This window comes from Oncorhynchus tshawytscha, linkage group LG12 (assembly GCF_018296145.1).
Source record: "Oncorhynchus tshawytscha isolate Ot180627B linkage group LG12, Otsh_v2.0, whole genome shotgun sequence".
NCBI lineage: Eukaryota > Metazoa > Chordata > Actinopteri > Salmoniformes > Salmonidae > Oncorhynchus > Oncorhynchus tshawytscha.
This window is the reverse complement of record NC_056440.1, coordinates 44,221,744-44,247,418: the sequence shown is the minus strand read 5'-3', so window position 1 is coordinate 44,247,418 and position 25,675 is coordinate 44,221,744. Positions and strand designations below refer to the sequence as shown.

The 25,675-nt window shown below is 41.8% G+C and overlaps 2 protein-coding genes across 9 annotated transcripts in view; one reads left to right on the top strand and one right to left on the bottom strand.

Annotated features, from left to right (window-relative positions):
* The window catches only part of mctp1a (multiple C2 domains, transmembrane 1a), a 198,645-nt gene extending 195,284 nt beyond the window's left edge, over positions 1-3,361 (bottom strand). For 6 of the 8 annotated variants that reach the window (XM_042330679.1, XM_042330683.1, XM_042330680.1 and 3 more), the window contains exon 1: positions 2,515-3,358. In XM_042330679.1, the coding sequence (XP_042186613.1) occupies positions 2,515-3,027 (513 nt within the window). In that variant the 5' untranslated portion in view covers positions 3,028-3,358. Of the gene's footprint in view, positions 1-2,514 lie in introns of all 8 variants that reach the window. The other 2 variants (XR_006084697.1, XM_042330681.1) reach the window with 2 other exon arrangements.
* Positions 3,362-5,897: 2,536 nt separating this feature from the next.
* On the top strand, positions 5,898-23,887 carry fam81b (family with sequence similarity 81 member B). Its single transcript, XM_042331137.1, has 9 exons — positions 5,898-5,951; positions 6,242-6,300; positions 8,473-8,680; positions 9,954-10,072; positions 18,703-18,832; positions 19,821-19,927; positions 22,049-22,184; positions 22,258-22,453; positions 23,454-23,887. The coding sequence occupies exons 2-9, from the start codon at positions 6,272-6,274 to the stop codon at positions 23,585-23,587; spliced, it is 1,059 nt and encodes a 352-aa protein (XP_042187071.1). The 5' UTR covers positions 5,898-5,951; positions 6,242-6,271; the 3' UTR covers positions 23,588-23,887.
* Positions 23,888-25,675: the final 1,788 nt, after the last annotated feature.

Genomic DNA, 25,675 nt, shown 5'->3' with positions numbered 1-25,675 from the left:
ACGTTTGGCATTTGCCAGAGAACACCAAGATTGGCAAATTCGCCACTGGCGCCCTGTGCTCTTCACAGATGAAAGCAGGTTCACACTGAGCACGTGTGACAGACGTGACAGTCTGAAGACGCCGTGGAGAACATTCTGCTGCCTGCAACATCCTCCAGCATGACCGGTTTGGCGGTGGGTCGGGGTGGCATTTCTTTGGGGGGGCCGCACAGCCCTCCATGTGCTCGCTAGAGGTAGCCTGACTGCCATTAGGTACCGAGATGAGATCCTCGGACCCCTTGTGAGACCATATACTGGTGCGGTTGGCCCTGGGTTCCTCCTAATGCAAGACAATGCTAGACCTCATGTGGCTGGAGTGTGTCAGCAGTTCCTGCAAGAGGAAGGCATTGATGCTATGGACTGGCCCGCCCGTTCCCCAGACCTGAATCCAATTGAGCACATCTGGGACATCATGTCTCGCTCCATCCACCAACGCCACGTTGCACCACAGACTGTCCAGGAGTTGGCGGATGCTTTAGTCTAGGTCTGGGAGGAGATCCCTCAGGAGACCATCCGCCACCTCATCAGGAGCATGCGTTGTAGGGAGGTCATACAGGCACGTGGAGGCCACACACACTACTCAGCCTCATTTTGACTTGTTTTAAGGACATTACATCAAAGTTGGATCAGCCTGTAGTGTGGTTTTCCACTTTAATTTTGAGTGACTCCAAATCCAGACCTCCATGGGTTGATAAATTTGATTTCCATTGATCATTTTTGTGTGATTTTGTTGTAAGCACATTCAACTATGTAATGAAAGAAGTATTTAATAAACATATTTAATTAATTCAGATCTAGGATGTGTTATTTTAGTGATCCCTTTGTTTTTTTGAGCAGTGTATTTTGAAAATACTCATTTGTGATTTGGATCACTTCAAAGTGATCCAAATGTTCTTAGAAATGAAGACTATTCCATGCGAGGAATTGCCAAGAAACTGAAGATCTCGTACAACATTGTGTACTACTCCCTTCACAGAACAGAGCAAACTGGCCCTAACCAGAAAAGAAAGAGAAGTGGGAGGCCCCGGTGCACAACTGAGCAAGAGGACAAGTATATTAGAGTATCTAGTTTGAGAAACAGACGCCTCACAAGTCCTTAAATGGCAGCTTCATTAAATAGTTTCCGCAAAACACCAGTCTCAATGTCAACAGTGAAGAGGGGACACCGGGATGCTGGCCTTCGGGATGCTGCTTTTCTTTCAAAAACAAATGACATTTCAAAGCGACCCCAAACGTTTTGAACACTAGTGTATATCTAGCTATATCCCTCATTACAAATGTAATTTAGCTGACAAATACATGTCGCTAACGGTTAATAATATTGGCTGCCGGCTGTCAGTCAGTCTGTCTGGGTGCAACAGCTGATGATGTGCAGGAGAAGAGATTTTCTTTAAACACTGGCAGATCTATTGTTAGAAAGTTGTTTTGATGTTGCTACTTTGAGCTTCTGGATGAAAATTGGAATTGTGGGCGATTTTCATTTAGCAAGGGTTTGAGAATATTTTCTTGCTCATGGGACCATATTTTAGACTCTTCAGCATGACCAGTGCCAGCATGCTGGACACAGGATAATAATAAAACAAAAAAAAGGTCAGCTGTCTCAGCTACTTCTGGTAAGTGAAGGTAGCTATTTAGCTCATTTAGATGGCTAGTATACAGATAGATCCACACATGCATTTGCTTGCGTGATTAACCTACAGCCAAATAAACCTTCATGCACCTCCTTGCTAACTTTTCTGGAGTGGCTAACTGGCTAATTGTTTTCCTCTTGGATGTTGAGTTTACTATTGCAACCTTTCGATGTCATATGTATTTTACAATTAAACCCTATAGTGGCTGAGGGTCGACTTTTCCAGACATGTTTTTGCACTGCAAGAGATCAAGCTGATAACGCCACTACCGTTACCTTGCACCGCAGTAGGCGGGCCTATATTGTTGAACTTGTCTATGTGCATTAGAATTACATTTGACTGCTGTAGCATTCATAGCTGATTCCACTTGTACATTTGAATGTTAATCATTTGCATCCCATGTAGAACATTTTTAAAAATAAATGTAATAAACTTGGTGTTACAAATGAGGATGTTTACTACTACAGGCTCTACCCAGAGGTCAGGACCTTTATGGCACACGGGTTTAGTGCACACTTGTCTTGTTTTGCAGGGTTTCTGGTTCAAACCCTGGTCCCCCATAGCTACAGACAGTGAATGTGTAGGTCTACTGTAATTGAGATTTTGTGTAAGTGTAGTAATGAGATGGGATTTGAAGGCAGTTTATGGAAATCTAGTAACTTTTACGTCACACAAAATGGAAAGTCCATCATACCATGATGTCATTGTCCGTAAACTGCCACTTCTACAGCCTCTTCAATTTTCTTAAAATACATAAACAACCTGCTAATATGTATTCACACATATCATTAAGGGGTGCTTTTGGAGACGTTGTGGCACGTTTATTTACTTCCAAGTTACTCACAGAATCACTGGCGTTTTTGCGGAGCTGTTCCTCCTCTCCAACGTCCGCAGATTTTACTACCAGCTTCTCGAAGCATGCAGAGCCGAGAGAGGAGCTCTTCTGGTGGGACATGATTAAATGGGAGACGATGAGCTTCGGGCACTCGTGTCCCGTTAGCTCTGGCTTGCTTGCCGACACTCCAACCGCACCCAGCAGCTGTTGCATAGGTTGCCCGTTGTCGCTGTTCCCAGGGACCGCTGTACCGCCGAGTGACAGGTCGCCCGGGAAAGTCGACGGGGTAGAGGAACAGAGATTGGGCTGTGAGGACGAAAAGACACGGTCCAACTGTTTCTTTTTCCTTTTAAACATCCATAACCCCGTCTCCTTTTTACTGTCGGGATTGCGACGTTCAGAGACCAATTTGGGACTCAAAAACGGTTTGGTTTTTTCTTGAAAATTCTTCCACATCCTCCGTTGATAGGACATCGATTCCTGTCCCTTCGTGGCGTTATCGTCCTTGTTTTTCTCCTCCATAGTGCTGGTACAGCAGCCTGCCAGTCTGCGCGCACGGCGTCGTGAAAGTCACCGTTGGCTGAATATACTGCACTTCCACTATGATCAGTTTCCAGCGCCAATGAGCCGCACAAGACGCATGGGCTCGTGTAGATCTTCTGGATCTTCGTCATCCGCGAATGTGTGCGCCTGAAGTGTGAATTTCATGACAAACGTGTTGTGTTGCGGTCAAACGGTAAATGATGGAGCGGAAGCGTTGCGCTTGCCATACATGTGAAGTTCACACAGGCTGCATGGGCAGAAAAATCATCACCCCTTTTGGAGTCAGAATCAGATGGAAACACATAGTTGAATAGATGGCAACACACACTTTAACAGACAGCGCTTAATAACTTATGCGTTGGTAGTTAGTAGTTGCAATATACATTTCCAATAGAGATAGAGTAGAGAACTGAACATAAGACTGACTGGACACATTCAATGCGCCTCCCCCTGGTCAACCCATGCCAGTGGGTTGAAGTTATCACATGTTCTGATTGCGTTTCATAATGCATTTTATGCCATTGACAAAGGCCAGTAGATTTTGTTTTCATTTTGCAAGAGGGGTTGTGCGTGTGCATGCGTGCGTTTAATGAATACTAGCCGAATAAATTAGTCCTTTTGATGCCTTCCCCTCTGTTGTGAATGAATGCACTTTCTCTCTGAGAGAAGGGAGCACACTCAGAGGATGACCATTTTGGGCGCCTCTAGATATCCTATTACATTTCTAGTGGGGCTATGTCAAAACCCTTGAAGTTCCAAAGTGGGCTGAAAATGGCAGACATATTCGTCAGGAAGAAATCCAAACCAGTCTCATTCGGAATGAATGGCAGTAGAGGCATAATCCAGATTTTTACTCATGCAAGAAAATAAAACAATTCCTAATTCTATGAGGGCAACCTCCAAGGTGCCCCAAGAGCCCATTAAACAGAGACCCGTTCAGAATGGACCCGAGGACAGTCAGACCCAAAGGACAGTGGAAAACAGACCCGTGCTGGTTTGGATCCGAGAGACCTGTTCAGATCCGAGAGAAAGAGAGAGAGAAAGAAACCTCCTACTGGGCGCTGCCAGCGCCATCAACAAACAAGCCATATTGATCCATGATCCATAATTACGTGTCATTAAAAACTGGGTATAACAAATTACCCCAAATGTGTTTCGATGTGTAGCCTATTAAAAACATTATAGTTTATTGTTTTATTGGTTTTTACTTTCCTAAAACAATAGTTGTCTATCTCATGGTTCAGCTGTCGGAGATTTGAGCGATAAATGCATAGGCGTCCACTGTATGATATTCATATTCAAAAAAAGTCATATTAAAGGAGACAAGCTTAGGCCTAGCTTAGGCACACACACACACAACCATTGCCATTACACCTAGATGATGGCATTAAAATGGGGATTGTGAGCATGAATATAGTATATGGTGCAGTCTGACAGGCCAAGGACCAGGATGTACATTTCTGTAGGTCATGATCCCTATAAGATGATCTGATAAACTGCTAAAGCACTTTACCTGTCCACCCCTCTCACAATCCATTCATGAAACAACTCATGACACCTGAAAGTCAAACACACCCCAAGTATTTCATCCAAACTCCACATCTAAATGAACAACTACAAGTCACATGTAAATGTTGTTTCTCAGACTATGGACGGTGCAGGGACTTGGAGACAATAGCAGCTCAGTCCCTGTGTTTCCCTCTGTCCCTCTGGAAAATGAACTACCATCTTTAAGGAAACAGGTGGAGGTGCATTCTTCATGGTCACAACTGCAACCAATCAGAGCTCACAAGCAATTCATTCAAACAGACAAATAAGCTCAGTTCCATATTACATGGCTACTGTAATTCACTGAATAGATGTACAGTACCTCCACCCTGGTAACATACATATGTATAGGGTAAATGAGAAGGGGAAAAAATCACTCAGGAAGGTAGATATTTTTTCAACACAGTAATTTAGACTTGGAAAGTGGTAAATAAATTCAAGAGAATGTTGAGAAAAAAAAGTACAGCCCAATAAAAAAATCTCTTAGATTAAGAGAAGCTCTTAGATGGATTAATTTGGAGGATAGGCTAAATCAATCACAGCGCTAGTCGTCTTACTTTAATTAGCATGGGATCGATTGGAGGGCAAGGGAAAGAGACACGAGGTCAGCTTTTAAATCTGCACTGCGGAGTGTTGCATGTACTGGTGTTGAAACCTTCCACTAGACCTTTCTGCCATGGCCCAGAGGTGTTTGAATGGGTTTAGGGACGGGTTTGTATGCTAATCTAATCCCTTTCTCCATGAGATAATTATATTGGCAGAAGAAAGTTATCTTCAAATAAGAATGTTCCAATTGATTCACTTAATGTAATCACTAGCATTTCAGCTGGGGCAATTAAAAGTATTCGCTCTGAGCAGAAATTAACGTTTGGTCTGGGAAAGGGACATTTTAAGCACAGGTTTGTAAATGTGTAATTGGCTTTTTACAGATGTTAATGAGGCTCTGCTAGAGCAGCAGTTTTCAGTGAAGGAGATTGCCATAGTTGAGCGCCAACAGACATGGAAACTAATCAAACAGACGGAATACATTTCCAAATTGAATTGCTGTGAAATAAACACTCCGGGAACAATCCAGCCTCAATAAAAATCCACGTTGAAAAAGTATTGTTGGTCTACCACGACACAAACACTGGAAATGATCACACTCTTTAGCCAAAATGACTATACTTTAGCCACTAAAGTAATGGAGGAAGTAAAGATGCTTTGCTTGCTGAGCTCAGCACGAACACAACATCAATCCCTCATTATCACGTTGCCAAGTCCACACTGGCACACCCCATTCAGCTTTACTGCAGTAACCAAGTGAACAACGCAAACACATTATGCACAACACACTGTAGACCAGACATTGGTTTGTAAGTATCCTGCATTTTCTTTTGTTAGTTTACTTGATGAATAAAACATAATAAAATTATATACTACAGAAGACAATGGACTTCTCAGACTGGTTAATAAGTATGATGTTACGTAAGGGGGTTGAGATAAGGCTAATGGAAATAACATGACTTGTATCTTTGTGTTTGAATTGAAGAGCAACCTCCCGTGACCCAATTTCCATTTACTGTAACAGTGAATGGAATTTATGTTATCTGTCAAGGTGAAAGCTGTTTTGCATGCTTAACAAAATGTTCTATCTTCTTTTCAGGGAAACAGAAAACTGTTATGAAGAGGAATCATGTCACAGCCGTACCAGCCTTATGACAAGTGAGTTATACCTACAGCGCATTCGTGAAGTATTCAGACCCCTTCCCTTTCTCCACATTTTGTTATGACATTACAGCCTTGTTTGTTTTTTTATGATTAATGCAAAAAAAAAATCCTCATCAATCTATCTAATCTATCAATAACACATTTACATCCGTATTCAGACCCTTTGCTATGAGACTCAAAATTGAGCTCATGTGCATTGTGTTTCCATTGATCATCCTTGAGATGTTTCTACAACTTGATTGGAGTCCACCTGTGGTAAATTCAATTGATTAGGCATGATTTGGAAAGGCACACACCTGTCTATATAAGGTCCCACAGTTGACAATGTATGTCAGAGCAAAAACCGAGCCATGAGGTGGAAGGAATTGGCCGAAGAGCTCAGGGACAGGATTGTGTTGAGGCACAGATCTGGGGAAGGGTACCAAAACATTTCTGCAGCATTGAACGTCCCCAAGAACACAGTGGCCTCCATCATTCTTAAATGGAAGAAGTTTGGAACCACCAAGACTCTTCTTAGAGCCGGCAACCCGGCCAAACTGAGAAGGGCCTTGGTCAGGGAGGTGACCAAGAACCCGATGGTCACTCTGACAGAGCTCCATAGTTCCTCAGAGATGGGAGAACTTTCCAGAAGTACAACCATCTATGCAGCACTCACCCCAATCAGGCCTTTATTGTAGAGTGGCCAGACGGAAGCCACTCCTCTGTAAAAGGCACATGACATCCCGCTTGGAGTTTGCCAAAAGGCACCTAAAGGACTCTCAGACCATGAAAAACAAGATTATCTGGTCTGATGAAACCAAGATTGAACTCTTTGGCGTCAATGCCAAGCGTCATGTCTGGAGGAAATCTGGCACCACCCCTACGGTGAAGCATGGTGGTGGCAGAATCATGTTGTGGGGATGTTTTCAGTGGCAGGGATTGGGAGACTAGTCAGGATTGAGGGAAAGATGAACGGAGCAAAGTATAGAGAGATCCTTGATGAAATCCGGATCCAGAGGGCTCAGGACCTCAGACTGAGCTGAAGGTTCACCTTCCAAACAGGACAACGACCCTAAGCACACAGCCAAGACAACACAGGAGTAGCTTCTGGACAAGTCTCTGAATGTCCTTGATTGGCCCAGCCAGGGACCGGACTTGAACCCGATCGAACAAAGGTGCTTCAACAACGTACTGAAGGGTTTGAATACTTGTGTGAAAAAAATGTTTTTTCATTTTTAATAAATGCGAAAAAATGCCTAAACCTGATTTTGCTTTGTCATTATGGGGTATTGTGTGTAGATTGATGAAGGGGGGGGGGGATCTAATACATGTTTTAATAAGGCTGTAACGTAACAAAATGTGGAAAACAGGATGGAGTCTGAATACTTTTCCCGAAAGTGTTTCAAAACTGACCTTCAAAAAGTCTCTCACATTTCCTTTCATTAGCAACCCTCATTCAATCAGTGCAGTGGAGACATTGAGTTTGCACCATAGTGCGTCAGAAAACCCACAGAGACCTAGTCAATGGGAAATATGATTTGTGAAAGGCCCGAGGATACGGTAACAAACCCAGTGCCATGCAGCTTTCCCATGGATATACAGAGATTGACAATGTTTCCGATTTGACAGAGGTGTTTCTAATCCTCTTGGAGGGTAGACTGAATTTGCCTTGATTTTCTCTGTCTAGGTGCAATGTCAACCAAGTCAGTCCTGTTGATATACATATCTCCATGCAATGCTACAGGGTAATCTCATTGTTTGAAGAAAGCAAGCAGCCTTACAGTTTACAGATGTAGGATCTTAACTTGAGCCAGTTTGCTACAGCAGGAAACTAATCCTGCAACAACAGGAAATGTGAATTAGTGGATATCTTCGGTAGGGGTTGATACGTGTTTTGTTAAGGAAAATCAAGTCTGAAATGTTGAAGTGGAAATTATAAACTTCAGAAGCCTTTTTCACCTCCAATACACTACACGTTTGCATTTACTGCTGTGCAGGAAAATTCTCAGCAGCAAAACAGTGACAAAATGAAGATCCTACATCTGTAGCTTCATCGGACACAGATGAATCACATTAGTAAGACACATAACTGGTCGTAGCACAATACTATGTCAAACCCAAACCAAAACGGCAGCATGCACATCAAGTGCTACCAGAGGAATCTAAATCTTCCTCCTTTTCCCCAAGGTCTGATGTCATAGAAGGCCGTCTGACCAATCAGGAGCGTACAATGAGCGTGCTGCTTGATCAGGCGTTCAGGATCAAGGAGGAGGTGGTGGCCAGTCTGCACTTCACCCAGGGCTCTGTCCAGTCAGAGACCTCCTCTCGCAGGCTGCTGGAGAGCCACATCCACACCATCACGCACATCGTCAAACAGCTCAGCACTGACATACAGGTGGTGGCCTGTAGTATCACGTGTCTCTCTACATTGTTGTTATCATGTAGCACACATACAGGACATATATACATGTGTTCTGTTTTCAGTTGACATGGTAACAGCCAGTATACAGCACATAGAGAACTACAAAACTGGTTCATGTAATCATGTTCATCATAATCATGACCATAACTTGTATGTGTGGTATTGATGTACTGTGTCGAGAAGTTCAATGAAAATCTAAATGCACAAGACACAAGAGCATTACAGAAAATAAATAAACAATGGAAGGAGTACATTTAATACATATGGTAGTGTAGAAAACCTGAGAGCGGTGAGTATAGGAGCGCGAGGTCAGAGTGACGAGAGAGTGTTACAGACGTAGGATCTTAATTTGACCACCCTTTGTTGCTGGGAATGCAAACGTATAAGTGTATTTGTGTTTTAAAAAAGGCTTCTAAAGTTTGTAATTTCCACTTTCCACAAACTTGATTTGCCCTACAAAAATGTCAACCCTACAAAAATGTCAATTAATTATAATATTCATAATAATTCAAATGTCCTGTTGCTGCAGGATTGTTTTACTGCTGTAGAAAACTGGATCCTACATCTGTGAGTGTCTCTGTGTGAGTCTCTCTCTTTCTCTCTCTGCCAGATCAGGCTGATTTGATTATGCTGCACTGAGCAAAGCCTCACTGAATCTCATTCAGGCTCATGGCGTATTCCTCATAAGTAAGCAGAAATTTTAGCGACATCCAATAAACCTCAACGAGTTCTGGAACGGTTGCCAACAGGGCCACTTAAAAGAGGGATTGCGTAATAACAGTGGCGCATGAAACAGATAGATCAAATAGATCCGTGTCTGGAGTCATATTTTCCTCCACAGAAATAATGACCTCACAAACACAAGGGGACATGGCAAAATGTGGGTATTTATTTTGACAAAATGTTCGCCATTCACGGTTACTGCATCTGAAATGAAAACGATAAATTATGAGGTAATTAGTGTGTGTGAGAGAGCGAGAGAAGCAATAGGCAGAGCCAGGATTTTACTCCTTTACATGGAAAACGAGGTGTGATAACGTTAATACACCTGTCGCACAGGAGCTCAATATTCTTTTGGTTTATCTGCCAGGGCACAGTCGTGTGATATAGGGTGAGTGGAGCTCAACTCATTTGAATGGTTCTGCGAGTGATTGTCCATGCAAGAGGAGAGTAGTGCGTGAGCGATGATGATCTCTAGCAACAGGCCGATACCACCTGACAGTGCCTCGATCTGTTCTCCCCGCAGGTTCTGAAGAGTCAGATAGCCCAGCGGGACAGTGTCACCTCTGGGACCTCTTTTGCTATGCAGAGTCTGGATCACAAAAACCTGGCTGGTTTTGGTGACCTCAGGGGCAGGGTGGCCAGGTATGCATTTACTATAACTGAGTCACTGTCTCTCACACACTCACACAAACAATAACACTCATTAGTGTTATGATGGGTTGCATGAAAGTCTGTTTAATTTCCATACCTGGCAAAGCAGAACTTTACAATTTGCATTATGGAAATGATATTGCTCCCATCCTTAGAAGTGTGTGTGTGTGTCCGCGCGTGCGTGTGTTGAGTGTGTTTGTGTATTTGATACTCGTCCAAGTAGAAAAAATGCTATGAAGCATCTCCCTTCATCATATTTGATTGATCATCTGGAATTCCATATCTGCTATCAAAATCTGGCAAACCAAACAGAGAGGTGTGAATATAGATTTGTAATCAGGAGGAATATATGAGTTCCAGGCTGGTCAGATGAATCTCTCTGATAGGAAATGAGGATCCGTGTGTGGGTCACAGCAGGTTAGCCCAGTCTAGAATATAGATGGTGTCATGCATGGAGGTTGGTGAGGACAGTCAAGGGAGGGAGAGAAGTGGCTGCTCAGTGCTGTGTTGATTTAGTGTTTACCAAGGTTGTCTAAAGCTCTCCAACTTGAACGATTTACCGCTTTTGGGCAATTCATTAATAATCAGGTTGTCTGCTGTTCTTGTAAACAAGTAAAAGTACCAGTACCAGTAAAAGGTATCATGATACATTGTTGCTCTCCACATTGTGCGTTGTAACAAAGCAAAGGGGAAGCTACAGTAGGTGATGACACAATACATTTAACTGAAGCTCTGTTTGTGTTGATAAAAGGCATTGACCAGTGGTACGTTTATTTAACTAGGCAGGTCAGTTAAGAACAAATCCTTGTTTTCAATGACAGAACAGAACGACAGATTTGTACCTTGTCAGCTCGGGGATTCGACCTTGCAACTATAGGCCTACTGGTAAAATGTACATGAGGGTGTACCTCAGATGTACTCCAGACAGAGCAAAATTCAGTTGGTAGTTCAGTAACCGTAAAAAAAGGTTGGGAACCACTGGACCAGATCAATTAAAGAACCATAGAGCTATACAGTGCAGTCAGACCAGTGGTGGTCGGTGCCGTTTAACATGAAGAGAACGATCATTTTTTTAATGAGCATAGCCTTCTATTTCTATTACGGCATATTGGATGACTGTCAGTCATAATACATTCACCCCAGTCAATGTTACATTGATAGGTTTAGGCTACTACGTGATACTCAAATTCTTCCTGTACCCATCATGAGGTTACTATAACCTAGCCTATGAATGAATGTTTACAACGGAGGTGTACAGGTCAAGAGAAATTTGAGTAATCAAGGTGACAGACATTGACATATTCAAAACCGCCCTGCACACTCTTGCCTGCATCTAGCTGATCTAGGGTTCTGTATCTAGCTGATCTAGGGTTCTGTATCTAGCTGATCTAGGGTTCTGTATCTAGCTGATCTAGGGATCTGTAGTCATTAGTCTAACAGTTGCAAACTAGAGTTTCTATTGGAGAAATTCAGATATGTTTATCCCCGTTTTTACTAGATTCATTCTCTGATCCTTTGATTGGGTGGACAGCATGTCAGTTCATGCTGAAAGGTCTAATAGGTTGGAGGACGTACTCTGGAAATGGTCATATTTACTGTGGAAGTAACCACAAGGCTCCTTTTGTATTGTAGTCAATGTACCCAGAGGACAACGGAAACTAGCTGTCCTAGCTGTCCTTTGGCTACACCATGGTGCTACCCTACAAAGTGCTGTTGGGGCTACTGTAGACCTTCATTACAAAACAGTGTGATTAAATCAATTATTTGGTGACTTGAATATATTTAGTATAGTTTTATCTAAAAAAGAGAACTTTTTTATGTTTCACAATTGTTATTTTTATTAAATTCACTGAGGTGGATGGATGGTCCCTCCCTTCCTCCTCTGAGGAGCCTCCACTGAGTCAGACACTACTGTAAAGGAGCTGCTGTAAGTCCGTTTGAGTTGGCTTTACATCAGTGTTCAAAAGGTGCCTTGTGAACATAAAGATTTATGTGAACAATTCAATGTTGTCCCCCGCGTTGTTGATTATTATCTGTCGCATGGTGAAACACTTGGGGTTATCCATTCTGAAATGTGTATTCAAAACATGAAATATGCATATTATGCATATTTTGAAATATGCATTCGCATATTTGAGTATTATTCTACACACTGGCTATTATTTTACTGAACTCCGCCCACAAAATACCAGAATTTGTTGGTCCGCACCGGACCAAATCTGAACCAATAGTAGACGTCTATAGTTCACACAAGTTTGGACATCAAAGTACAGCTCAGTAGAGGACAGTACAGTATAGTACAGAATAGTAGAGTGGAGTACAGTAGAGTATCGTTCAATACAATACAGTACCTTATACTGTACTATAGTGTGCTCTACTGTACTAACTCTATTCTACTCTACTCTACTGTAGAGTACAGCACAGGACTGCACTGAACTTTACTGAACTTATTATTACTTTACTGAAACATAGACTTTCAGTGGCATGTATTCATGGAGGCCATCGATTTGCAAGACGCTGAATGTATCACACAGGAGAAAGCATCCGAGCAAGGGAAACAGTGCCATCTATCTGATGCTGTCTGTCCCAAACAAGTATGACAGTTTTTTCAATGTAATTGTCTGCATCATTTCCAATCCCCATATATATTTTTGTAAATTTTGTAAATATATATATATATATATATATATATATATATATATATATATATATATATATACACACCATTCAAAGGTTAGGGCTCACTTAGAAATGTCCTTGTTTTTGAAAGAAAATAACATTTATTGTCCATTAAAATAACATCAAATTGATCAGAAATACAGTGTAGACATTGTTAATGTTGTAAATGACTATTTTTTTAATGGAATATCTACACAGGCGTACAGAGGCCCATTATCGGCAACCATCACTCCTGTGTTCCAATGGCACGTTGTGTTAGCTAATTCAAGTTGATCATTTTAAAAGGCTAATTGATCATTAGAAAACCCTTTTGCAATTATGTTAGCACAGCTGAAAACTGATGCTCTGATTAAAGAAGCAATACAACTGTCCTTCTTTAGACCAGTTGAGTATCTGGAGCATCAGCAAACAAAGACCTTTCTTCTGAAATTCGTCAGTCTATTCAATGTGAGAAATTGCCAAGAAACTGAAGATCTCGTTCAACTCGTGTACTACTCCATTCACAGAACAGCGCAAACTGGCACTAACCAGAATAGAAAGAGGAGTGGGAGGCCCTGGTGCACAACTGAGCAAGAGTACAATTACATTTTAGTGTCTAGTTTGAGAAACTGGCAGCTTCATTAAATAGTACCCGCAAAACACCAGTCTCAACGTCAAAAGTGAAGAGGGACCCATCCGGGACCCATCCTTCGAAAAGAGCACATAGTGCCACACCCACAGAACAGAAGCAGATCCATCGCACTCACCTCGATTTGTATTATATATAGCTATTAAAAAATATATATCTATTTTAAAAATCCTGTTTATCTTAATTTCCATAATTATCAATTAATATTTGTCGTAATGTAGGCAGTTTATGCAAAGGATTGTTACCTCTTAAAAGTATTGCCATTACGAACATTACAATTTTGGCCAGCAATTATTATTTTAGCAAACAATTACTGTGATTCATCCTATATTGGCCCTAACATCTTTTACTCCCTCGCAAGTTGTGGGATACATACACACACCTTCACACACCTTCACACACCTTCACACACTTCACACACACACACACACACACACACACACACACACACACACACACACACACACACACACACACACACACACACACACACACACACACACACACACACAACACCCTCATACACTCATACACACAAACCCTCATACACACTCAACCCCTTTCCCCCACAATCAACCATACACTCAGATGCTCAACAGTTGCACCATCCCAGAGCCCAACTGAAGAAAGGTCTTGATTTACGAATGCATATACAGATGCAGCTGTATGAGAAGACCTGCAAAACTGAACAAAAATGGGCAGAAATGGGGAGATTTAATTAACCATTGTCACATCCTCGATGATGGAGGTCAGATATACTTCCCCTGAAACACCCACACATGGTTCCCCGTTGTGACCATAATCCCAAGCATCTCCATGCAGTCAGACCTTTGATGATTTTGTGCCACCAGGGCCACAATAATATGCCCCCTCTCTGAATGTCAGTGTGACCCCCTCCCCATGGGGGTTACTACAGCTAGTGTTCCCGCCACTACAGCTAGTGTTCCCGCCTGGGTGGGGGAACCCCACCGGAATCCCCACCGGCTACGTACAAGGTCGTCAAGGTTCTCATTAGCAGCTTTGAGAATGTCCTTGTATATTATGCTCTCCCATCAGGGGGCTCTGCCTTTGCAGGACCAACCCTGCCAGGCAGGCTTAGAATCTTGAGGGGGCGGTGCTGCTCTAGAAGGTCTCTGATTGCATTTTGGCTGCATACAGGCAGGTTACAGCAGGCCCATAAAACAGATAAGGACATCTCTTTAGTGTCTGAGTCATTCAGGTTGGTGTCTAGCATATAGGGTTGTTGACCGTCCCATCAAGATAGGACCATAAATAAATAAATTAGATGTATCATTTATTTAAAAATGGGTGGAACAACCTATCAGGGTAAATAAATAAATAAAATGTATAATTTATTTTAAAATGCAGTTCCACCATGATTGGACAATAAATAAGTAAATGAGATGTATAATTCATTATAAAATGTATATCCCTCATCTGCACAAAATTGAAAGCTCTCTCACAACCCCTGCTCGCAGACATACATACTGTATGTACAAACCATTTTCTTTCTCACTCACTTAACGCCACACTTTCCCAAGCACCAAAAAACACACAACACCTTCCATCACAATACATCCTCACATACCCACATACTGTGCCTTCTGCCTGCTGTGTGTTTATCTACACCATGTTCAATTAGTACTTTTTTGTTCCAATTAGTTATATTTGAAGATTGCTTTTCCGCCTATTTTTATTTTGCACTATTACAATCCCCAACATGGATAGTACTGTGTGTTCCATTATTCGCCTCCTCTATGCGAACGTTGTCATTTTTAGAATAGCCATGGAGTAGTCTTTGTGTCTCTGAACATTTGGTTATCAATATACAGTTCATCGACTATGAGAGCTATGTATTTTCCTTGAAGATTGCATACAGAACTTTGCAACGTTCTGCAAAAACTGAGCATTCCTATTTTCGTGCCAGCAAGTCTTTTACTCTGGCATTCAACCATTATTTTATCTTTAATGAAAGCAAATTTGGCAACGATTGGGCGTTCATAACCCTGCCCTCTCTGTACGAAACGGTGTACACGTTCAAGACAGGTTTTGTCGATATCTTTGGTTGGGATCTGAAGCTCTGTAAGGAGGAACTGTCTAACTACAGATTCAGGAACTTCTCCTTCTTTCTCTTGGATAGCTGTAAGTACCAGATTCTCTCTCATGGATCTAGTCTGTATGTCAAGTAAGGCTTCTCTCAGAACGGTGTTCTCCTTTTTAATTTCATCATCAGTTTCAATCTTATTGACTGTCCCTTTTAGCTTGTTTGTATCTTTCCCCAATGTCGAAGCTTTTTCGTCTCTCATCTCGAAGCTCGAAGCATCTCGAAGCTTGACTTCAACTCTTTTATATCCTTACTGACTAATTCATGTATGCCCAGTTTGTCATTTAGTTATTTTAACAGATGGGTTTCGACCTTTACCATTCCCGGTGGTGAAAAGATGAATTTGTCTGTGTCTGTAGAAGATTCACATTTTTGTTTTGAGATTGGTTCCCCTGTTTTACTCTCCATGTTTGGGTGTTACTTGTTTTTGTAATATTGTTGATACATTTCTCTAGTCTTATGATTTGTTTTGTGTTGTGATCCAGATTGAAGGTTATTACCCACCAGTTTGTGAAGTGCTAAAATTTAGTCTAACTTAATGATATTGAATTTTACTTTTTTATCTTGAAGTGATCTACACTGCTGTGTTCAATCCGCCATCTTGGATCAGTCCGCCTTGTCTGCTTTCTCTGACATTGTTTCCGCCTGTAGCATTTAAAACAAGGGAAGCCAGCAAGCATCTGACCTTCCTTGACAAAAAGAATACCAAATTGCCCAATCAGGGTTGAGTTAAACTGAGCGAGCTCAACTGTGAATGGTCCTGGCACACCAAAAAAAAGTGTCAAGGGAAGCCTGCTTGGATTTGGTGTCACTACCATCAAATCCCATTGAGAGCATACGTCATTGACAGAAAAACTTGAATTGTTGCATCTTGTTTTGTTGTTGTCCTCTGGTGGCTAGCCAGCTATCTAAAATGGGCCCTTTCCTAAATTAGCCATGGATGGAGATAGGGATTTGGACTTGTGGTTTTACTTAATTCTCCGTACTGGCCAATGATTATAACTGTGATTCTGATTCATACATTGTTATGCCCCTGGCCTGAGAGTATGAAACTTCAATATGTAGCTCGACGTAGAAGGCTAATGTTAACTAGCAAACTGTTATGCGTAGTGGATCAAGGGAACACAAGAGCAGACTCAGATGAGGAGACGGGGATGAAGTAACCAAGGTATTTATTGGAACACAGGGGCAAGATTGAGTGCAGGTCAGGGGAAGCTCGGGCGGGTTGCTGGAAACCAGGTGCTGAGGCTTAGGCTGGAGCGAGAGGGGTTGAGACAGGGTAAGCAGGTCCGAGGGGGGGAGATCCAAGGGAGTAGTAGAGTGGGGAATCCAGGACAGAGTAGCAGGATGACGAGACGTGGGACAGGAAACAGGGACCAGAGTCAGAGAGGGCAGAACTGTAGCGGAGAGGAAAACAGGCACAACAGGATCTGAATAGTAAAAACCAGCTCGAAACGTAGACTGACTGAGCAGAGGTTACGATCCGGCAGCGTGGAAGTGGCAGGGCTGAGTATTTGTAGAGGTCTTGATTATGGAACATGTTGCAGCTGGTGGAGATTTGCTCTGACTACAGCACACCTGTCTACACACACACACACACACACACAGAGAGAGAGAGAGGTAGAGAGTACTGCGGGAGTGGAGGCAAGTCAAGGAGATACAAAATTAGAGGGTGTTGCAGGAGCAGATGTGACACTAACATTGCCCATGAATGGAAGTTAGGCTAGCGAGCAATATTTTTTTAGCCAGGTAGTCTAGAACAACAAAATATAAGAGAGTACTGAATCACAGAGTGATAGACCGTTTCGTCAACATGAAAGAGAGGAGGATGACATTGGTGTTTCTCTACATGTAGGGTGAGTCAACAGGTAAATTTGCAGGAACGCGCATGCACACACACGCACGCAGAAATCAGAACCATAAATAGCCACATCATATTTAGCTTACGTTGATTGGACTAAATTGTGTTTGGTATCTTTTAGTTGTCACTCTATTAGACTAAGCAGAGGTGATTTGATGTTGAAATGTTGCTGGAATAGTGGAGGCAGTTCATATTTATTTTGTGACTTGCGGTACCTCTTTGTTGTTCTAAATCAATAGTTGTTCAGTGGTCTAAAAATGGCAGAAACATTAACTTGCCTGACCATACTGTAGGTCATGTTACTATACATGCAATATGCTTTTTGGACTTCACTGGACAGAGGTTGCTATCTGGTTTTGTGATAAATCAAAGGTGTGGTTGAATTTATTCTGCCACTGTGTCTTATTGTCTCGGCCTTTAGGCCTATATATCACTGTCGCAAGGCATATGAATTAACAGGTTATTAACTTGCTGGTTAAGTGTGTCTTGAATTCTAAATAAATCACAGACAGTGTCACCAGCTAAGCTGTGTCTGTTACTTGAACTCTGTGAAGCATTTATTTGGGCTGCAATCTGAGGTGCAGTTAATTCTAATGAACTTATCCTCTGCAGCAGAGGTAACTCTGGGTCTTCCTTTCCTGTGGTGGTCCTCATGAGAGCCTGTTTCATCATAGCGCATGATGGTTTTTGCGACTGCACTTGAAGAAACCGTCAAAGTTCTTGAAATGTTCCATATTAACTGACCTTCATGTCTTAAAGTAATGATGGAGTGTTGTTTCTCTTTCCTTGTTTGAGCTGTTCTTGCCATAATATGGACTTGGTCTTTTATCAAATAGGGCTATCTTCTGTATACCAAACCTACAGTACCTTGTCACAACCAACTGATTGGCTCAAATGTATTAAGAAGGAAAGAAATTCCACAAATGAACTTTTAGCAATTGAAATGCATTCTAGGAGACTACCTCATGAAGCTGGTTGAGAGAATGCCAAGAGTGTGAAAAGCTGCCATCAAGGCAAAGGGTGGCTACTTTGAAGAATCTCAAATATGAAATACATTTTGATTTGTTTAACGCTTTTTTGTTTCTACATGATTCCATGTGTGTTATTTCATAGTTTTGAGGTCTTCACTATTATTCTACAATGTAGAAAATAGTACAAATAAAGAAAACCCTTGAATGTGTAGGCGTGTCCAAACTTTTGACTTGTACTGTATAAATAACTTAATTTCTCAAAAATATAGACTCTTAGCTTTCATTTGACACCCAAACTTCCCAGAGATGGTCAAGCCAGGTGGGAGTGTGTTGTACTGTAATGCTAAAGACATCTCTATTTCCCTGTCTCACTCTCAGGTGTGATGCCAACATTGCCAAGCTGTCAGGTGATGTGAGCGACAGGGCACAGGAGATCGCCAGGCTCCAACAGGAGGTGTCAGAGGTCAAGTCAGGTCTGGGAGAGCGACTGAGAGAGATAGACAACAAGGTTAGGGGTTCTGAACAACTGGACTGCTTTTAGGTCAGACTCAACTTGACCAAGCACTTCACAACAAGATGCATAAAGGAAATTCCCTTTCATTTTAGCTTCCTTTCCTGAAGGAACCAACATGGCCTCTCGCTGAATACATACAGTACATAGTAGGGATGACGACTGTAGCAAAAACTGGCTGGACTTTTGTGTTGGACGAAGAGTGAAAGAGGATATTACTCCAGGCCACAATTCTCTAATTAGAGTATTAGAGAATTGTGTCCTGGGTTTGACAAACACATGAAGACTTTAGAGCCCCAAAACAGCCTCAGTTATGATTGCATCTAGCCAGTGAATTGCACATTTTGCACATGTTGATCAAGTTGTGTTCATTTTAAAAATGTTTTTTTGTTGTTGCTATACAGTATATCCGCCTCACTCTCAGATAAATAAGTAGTACTGCTAGGTTTTACACAGTCAAAGGTAACACATTCCTACATAACATTTTTTTTCTACAAATGATACATTTGTGACATCAATATATATATAAAAAAAACTATTATAATAATTATTCAATACAGTCATAGATCTGTATGTAAAACATTTACATTTGAAATGTTTGTCACTTAGCAGATGTCCAGCTAAACAATGGATGTATAGCGTTTATAAAAAATAATCTAAAATCTATTAAACAACAAATCTGAGAACAGTAATATTTTTCACACACATCAACACAGAATATAGCGAATATGGAATATAGCGTTTTGGAAATAAACTCTTCATGTGTATGTCACACAGGGGCCAGGTTTGAGGCTGAGTTGACTGTTTACACTGCCTGTCTGTTTGCCTGTCTATCTTTCCGTCTGTCTGTCTGCCTTCCTGTCTGTCTGGAGTGTCCATGCATACAAGGACCTTTAAATGTTTGGATCCTTTTTTAATGTAAATTTGATTGGTGGATTCAAATCAAGTATTTAAAATGTGTGTGTGTGTGTGTGTGTGTGTGCAGCTGTCTCAGGCAGTTAGCAGACTGGAGGTGTTGCTGGTGGACCAGACCCACGGCCAGAGAAACAGCTGGACTGACCTGCACAGCCAAATCAAGCTCCTGGAGGCCAAGTGTGTCTTGTGCTCTTACAGTAACCCCATTTAACACACAACCTAGACACTGACCTTTAAAAGCCTGTTGAGAGACAACTTAATCATACTATTTATGGGGGGAACGGGGTACGAATACTAGTACCTACGTTGTATTCTATGCCATTCTATACATCATGTAGTAGCACCACGAAGGAACTAGGTCAAAGCCCCTACATCAAGGAAGCTTGGTCTTACATGCTTATTCATAGGCAATATAAGAGATAGCTCTCTCCTTTCCTTGTGAAATGCACTACCTTTGCCATTATAAGTGGTGAGGCAAAATCATTATTCAATGTTGAATCCACCAGTTTTACATTTTTATTTTTACAATGGAGACACTAAGATCTGACCCAAGCAGGTAATCCATCTGTATCTAATCCATCATTAGGCCTGGCCCCAGGAACAGGTAATGAATAGCTTAAGCACATCATGTTGCACAGCCCTGCCCATTCAAACCACACACAAACAAAAATACAGACACACACACACACACACACACACACACACACACACACTAGCAACAGTCATTGAAGTTGTAAAAGGTAAAAAATAACAATTATAATGAATGCAAATTGTAAAATAGATAAAGATAATCCAAACTATAATCCATCAGATGGCTGAATTACAGTATAGCACAAAACATTTTACTGGCAAGGACAAATAATGAATGAAGTTCAGGCATTTTGGTGGGAATTCAGGTTTTTAAAATATTTTTTTGATTATGTTTTTCCAGGTATTACATTTATTGTATAATGTAACTATTTTTCTTGTAATGCGCTCAAATCCACTGAGTGTACAAAACATTAGGAACACATTCCTAATATTGAGTTGTACCCCCTTTTGGTAAGGACAGCCTCAATTCATCAGGGTATCGACTCTGCAAGGTGTCGAAAGCGTTCCGCAAGGATGCTGGCCCGTGGAATTGCACATATAGACACTAGGTATAGTTTACATACATGAATAAATGAATACATATTCCAGCGCATCTAATTTGTAAACGTTACAACTGTATGAAATCATACCTTTTTTCAATTGTGTAGAAAATGTCTCTAGACCATGTGTTAAATCGCCGACAAGCATCAGTGCTCCTATAGATTGCAACGGAAAAGCCAATGTATTTCATTGAGCTCAGCCATTACCTAAGTGCGTTTGACAGGTCATCACAAACGTTTCCTTTGGTCATTACGTTAATGGACAAAAACAAATGGCACGAGCAAGAGTGGGAAAGAGTCGCCAGATTAAAATGAAAGAAAACAATCCAGGGAAAAATAAGTGGCAAGGGGATTTTGCACTCCTCAAACACAGGAACTACATGGTTTAAAAGGAGATGTCCTCAGGTGGTTGTGGCATGTGCATTGCTACATGCACGCAGGTACACACGCAGGTACACAACCCACAGAGCACCAATACCCACCCTAGATGCTGCCTCACTGAAACTCTGTCAAGAGGAAACACTCGATGAGAGGAATGAGGCATGCTGTATTTGAGAAGCTAAGGGGCTAAGACATAACGTCACACCCTTGAGGCAATTATTGATGAGTGATCGAGTATATTGTGCTAAAACTTGCAGAAAGCCTTTGTGGGAAGCTAACTCGGCATATCCAAGGTGGCAGCTGTCACCGCACTGTTTTTGGGACTTTCCTCTGCTATTTACGATTAGTGTGGACAGATGGCTGTCTCGAGTCTCTCCTCTCAAATGGAGAAAGCCTGGCTGTGGACTTCTAATGGAGAGGCTGCATTTGAGTGCAGCAGAGTGAAGTGCTTGGCTTGCAGACCAAACAAAACAAAGAGTGTGCTGTTGCTGAGAAGGTCACTGGCATAACTACCCAAGAGAACATAGTTTAGGGTACCTCCTCCTCCCATCCAACTACAGGGCCTGCTATAGAAACATACTCAGTTAATAAGAAGTGACACCTTAAATCTGAGATAGACTATTGAGATAGTTGTGCAACTGTTTAGGTCGATTTCTCAGTAAACCATCCTTAACCAGACTGTCAGATGTGACTCTTGTGAGGTGTATATGATTGTTCACAATCCTCAACAATCTGTACCCAGTTGCATGTGGATATAACATCAATAACATATATATTCCACCTACAGGAGCTCTGGTGTGGTAAGGGAGGCGAGGGAGGACACAGACAGACTCAGGATGTGGACAGAGCAACAGCTAAGCAGTTCAGCACAGACACACAGACATGGCAGTGAGGTGCTACGCTCACTACTGCAGGACAAAATGGTAGTATGCATATATGTGTGTGTGTGTGTCAGTTTGTCTGCTGGACTATGGTAAGGCGTGTGGGTGTGTGCAGGTGGAGGCGGATGGGAGGCTCAGTGAGCAGGTCAGGCTGCTGTCAGTCCGTGTGGAGAGAGCAGAGATTCAGCTGGAACAGGAGCACCAGGCAGACAGGGTGAAGCACTCGAAGAGGAAACTCCACAGTAGGATCAGCACATTGGAGACCAGCTTCCGGGAAGAGCTGCAGCTGATCAAACAGGACTACCAGTCAGGTCGCTACTCACAACCTCACTAACACTGTCAATACCAGAGACAGGAGACCTTTAACAGGAAAAACTCTAGGTATTCAATATAACTTATATACGGTGTGGATGACTGTCACAATAGGGGTCAGCGAAGGAATGATAAATAGGACAACTGGGCAGGTGCATTAAAGACCTAGATCCAATGACCTACATTAGCAATGAGCTCTCAGCTTGTATTTCTTTGGCAAAGTTAAATTACACACCTGACAGTTGTGTGGGCCTGTTCTGATTAAGTAGGCCTGATAAGTGCCACCTGAGCTCAGAAACTAATTGAGAATGGTGCCTTTTGGAGCAGATAGATAATGAGCCCACCACTGAAGTGACAATCATCGTCTTTCATGAGACATCAGGTAAGTCAAACGTGAAATATTTATTTATTTATTGGGGTTTCCATAAACAGGGTCTAGTCAAATCGATCCACTCGATGTGACATGAAAACAACATAAAAAGAAACTAACATGCCCTTCCACCAAGCCTTCAAGCATGCAGTTGGGGCGATGTTATCTATGTCCCTATCTCTCCGTTAATAAGTCATGGGGTGGACGTAAGCACTGCAGCCTGTTGTTGGGTTGACATCTAATGCCAATTTTCTGATTCCAGTTTATAGTTAATTTCCCCAAGGAGCTGATGTTGGCTCTAAGGCCTTCGCTCTGCAGGGCTTCTGAAACCCTCGTGAAAAAGGCGAAGGGACAGCTCAGTAAATAAAACTAGCAATAAACGCAAAGAATGAATCACGCCTCAGTCTCAATAAGGCTGCGAGGCTAGCGCTTCAGACCCCTCAATTGTTCACTCTGTCTTCAGAGGAAAGGAAGGGAAAAGAGAGGGGAGGACAGTGCATAATTGACAAGGTTCTTAATGTTCAACACACAGCAGCAGCAGTAAGGCAGAGCCTATAGGAGAGTCTGCAAGGCTGTAAGTCATGTTGTAGGGACTGACTCTCCTTATCCCCCACCTCTCTGACGGCCAGGGTTCCAGTCTATCCATGATGCCATAGGCTCGCTGAGGCAGATCGGTGACACCAAAGCCCGGCTGGACAAGGAGAAGCTGCAAAAGGACATCAAACACATCCGCAGGAAGATGGTGGAGCTGAGAGATGTGTGACGCCACAGGTCACACAGGAGTGTGTTACTGCATGGTGAAACAGACCAGTAATGAAATTTCATACTCAAAATTGTCAATGATTGTAAATGAAACAGAAGTCCATGATTACTGGGATCCACATGGTATAGTAAAGTGTGCAACACATCAGGAATTATTATGGGATGCTTTCACTTTGAAACCTTTTCAAATCACTGATTTAATAACCAAAAATAGTTCATCAGAAGAAAATCTTGATGTTATTATATCTCATCTGAAATGAATAAAGTTCATCATGAAAGTACAACTTAGTAATATTGACACAATCAAGCATGAGAATTTATTTCCAAATGCACCTGTCATCTCAAAATGCCAGAATTTCTTGTTCAGGTACTGTGTCAAGAGCTGAAGGGTATAGTATTTCATATTATTACAGCACTATATTTCCTCCTATGTCAAGGAAAAAACATTTGACTGTTGAGATGAAGCCAAACGTCTGCTCTTTCTAGTTGTTACAGTTGCCCAGTTGCTACAATCTATTGTTGTCTACGAATTGTCTCTGGAAATCGCCTGCACAAATGTCTAGCCTGCTCCAGTTGTAAATGCAACTTGTTCAGGTTTCCACTGTACATCCTGAAATGCAAGATACACAACAGTGCTGTGCAAAAGTATTTGCCCCCTTTTCAAATGTTCTCTACTTTTGCATATTTTTAATACTGAATAATCTCAGATCTTCAACCAAAACCTAATATTAATTAGATAAAGGGAACCTGAGTGAAAAAAATAACACAACAATGACATACAGTACCAGTCAAAAGTTTGGACACACCTACTCAATTAAGGGGTTTTCTTCAGATTGACTATTTTCAATTCTTTGACAATAATGAAGAAATCAAAACTATTAAAAAACACATATGGAATCATGTAGAAGCCAAAAAACGTGTTAAACACATCAAAATATATTTGAGATTTTTCAAAGTAGCCACCCTTTGCCTTGAGGACAGCTTTGCACACTATTGACATTCTCTCAACCAGCTTCACGAGGTAGTCAACTGGAATGCATTACAATTAACAGGTGTGCCTTGCTAATTTGTGGAATTTCTTTCCTTCTTAATGAGATTGAGCCAATCCGTTGTGTTGTGACAAGGTAGGGGTGGTATACAGAAGCTCTATTTGGTAAAATACAAAGTCCATCTTATGGCAAGAACAGTTCAAACAAGCAAAGAGAAACAACAGTCCATCATTACTTTAAGACATGAAGGTCAGTCAATACAGAACATTTCAAGAAGTTTGAATGTTTCTTCAAGTGCAGTTGCAAAAACCATCAAACGCTATGATGAAACTGGCTCTCATGAGGACCACCACAGGAAAGGAAGACCCAGAGTTAACTCTGCTGCAGAGGATACGTTCATTAGAGTTAACTGCACCTCAGATTGCAGACCAAATAAATGCTTCACAGAGTTCAAGACACATCTCAACATCAACTGTTCAGAGGAGACTGCGTGAATCAGACCTTCATGGTCGATTTCCTGCAGAGAACCACAACTAAACACCAATAATAAGTAGGGACTTGCTTGTGCCAAGAAACACGAGAAATTGGCATTAGACTGGTGGAAATGTCCAAATGTCTTTGTTAAATGCAGAGTAGGTGAATGGATGTTCTCCCCATGTGTGGTTCCCACCGTGAAACATGGAGGAGGAGGTGTGATGGTGCTTTGCTGGAGATACTGTCAGTGATTTATTTAGAATTCAAGGCACACACATCCACAGCATTATACAGCGATATACCATCCCATCTGGTTTGTGTTTAGTGGGACTATCATTTGTTTTTCAACAGGACAATGACCAAAAATACACATCCAGGCTGTTTAAGGGCTATTTGACCAAGAAGGAGAGTGATAGAGTGCTGCATCAGATGACCTGGCCTCTTCAATCACCCGACCTCAACCCAAGTGAGATGGTTTGGGATGAGTTGGACCGCAGAGTGAAGGTAAAAGCCATCAAGTGCTCAGCCATCAGAAGAGTCCAGTCTGCTAGCAAAACAGTCCTTTAGCTCAGTATTTCCTTCATCTGACCTCTTTTTTGGTCTGGGGCGGTGTCACAACATCATCG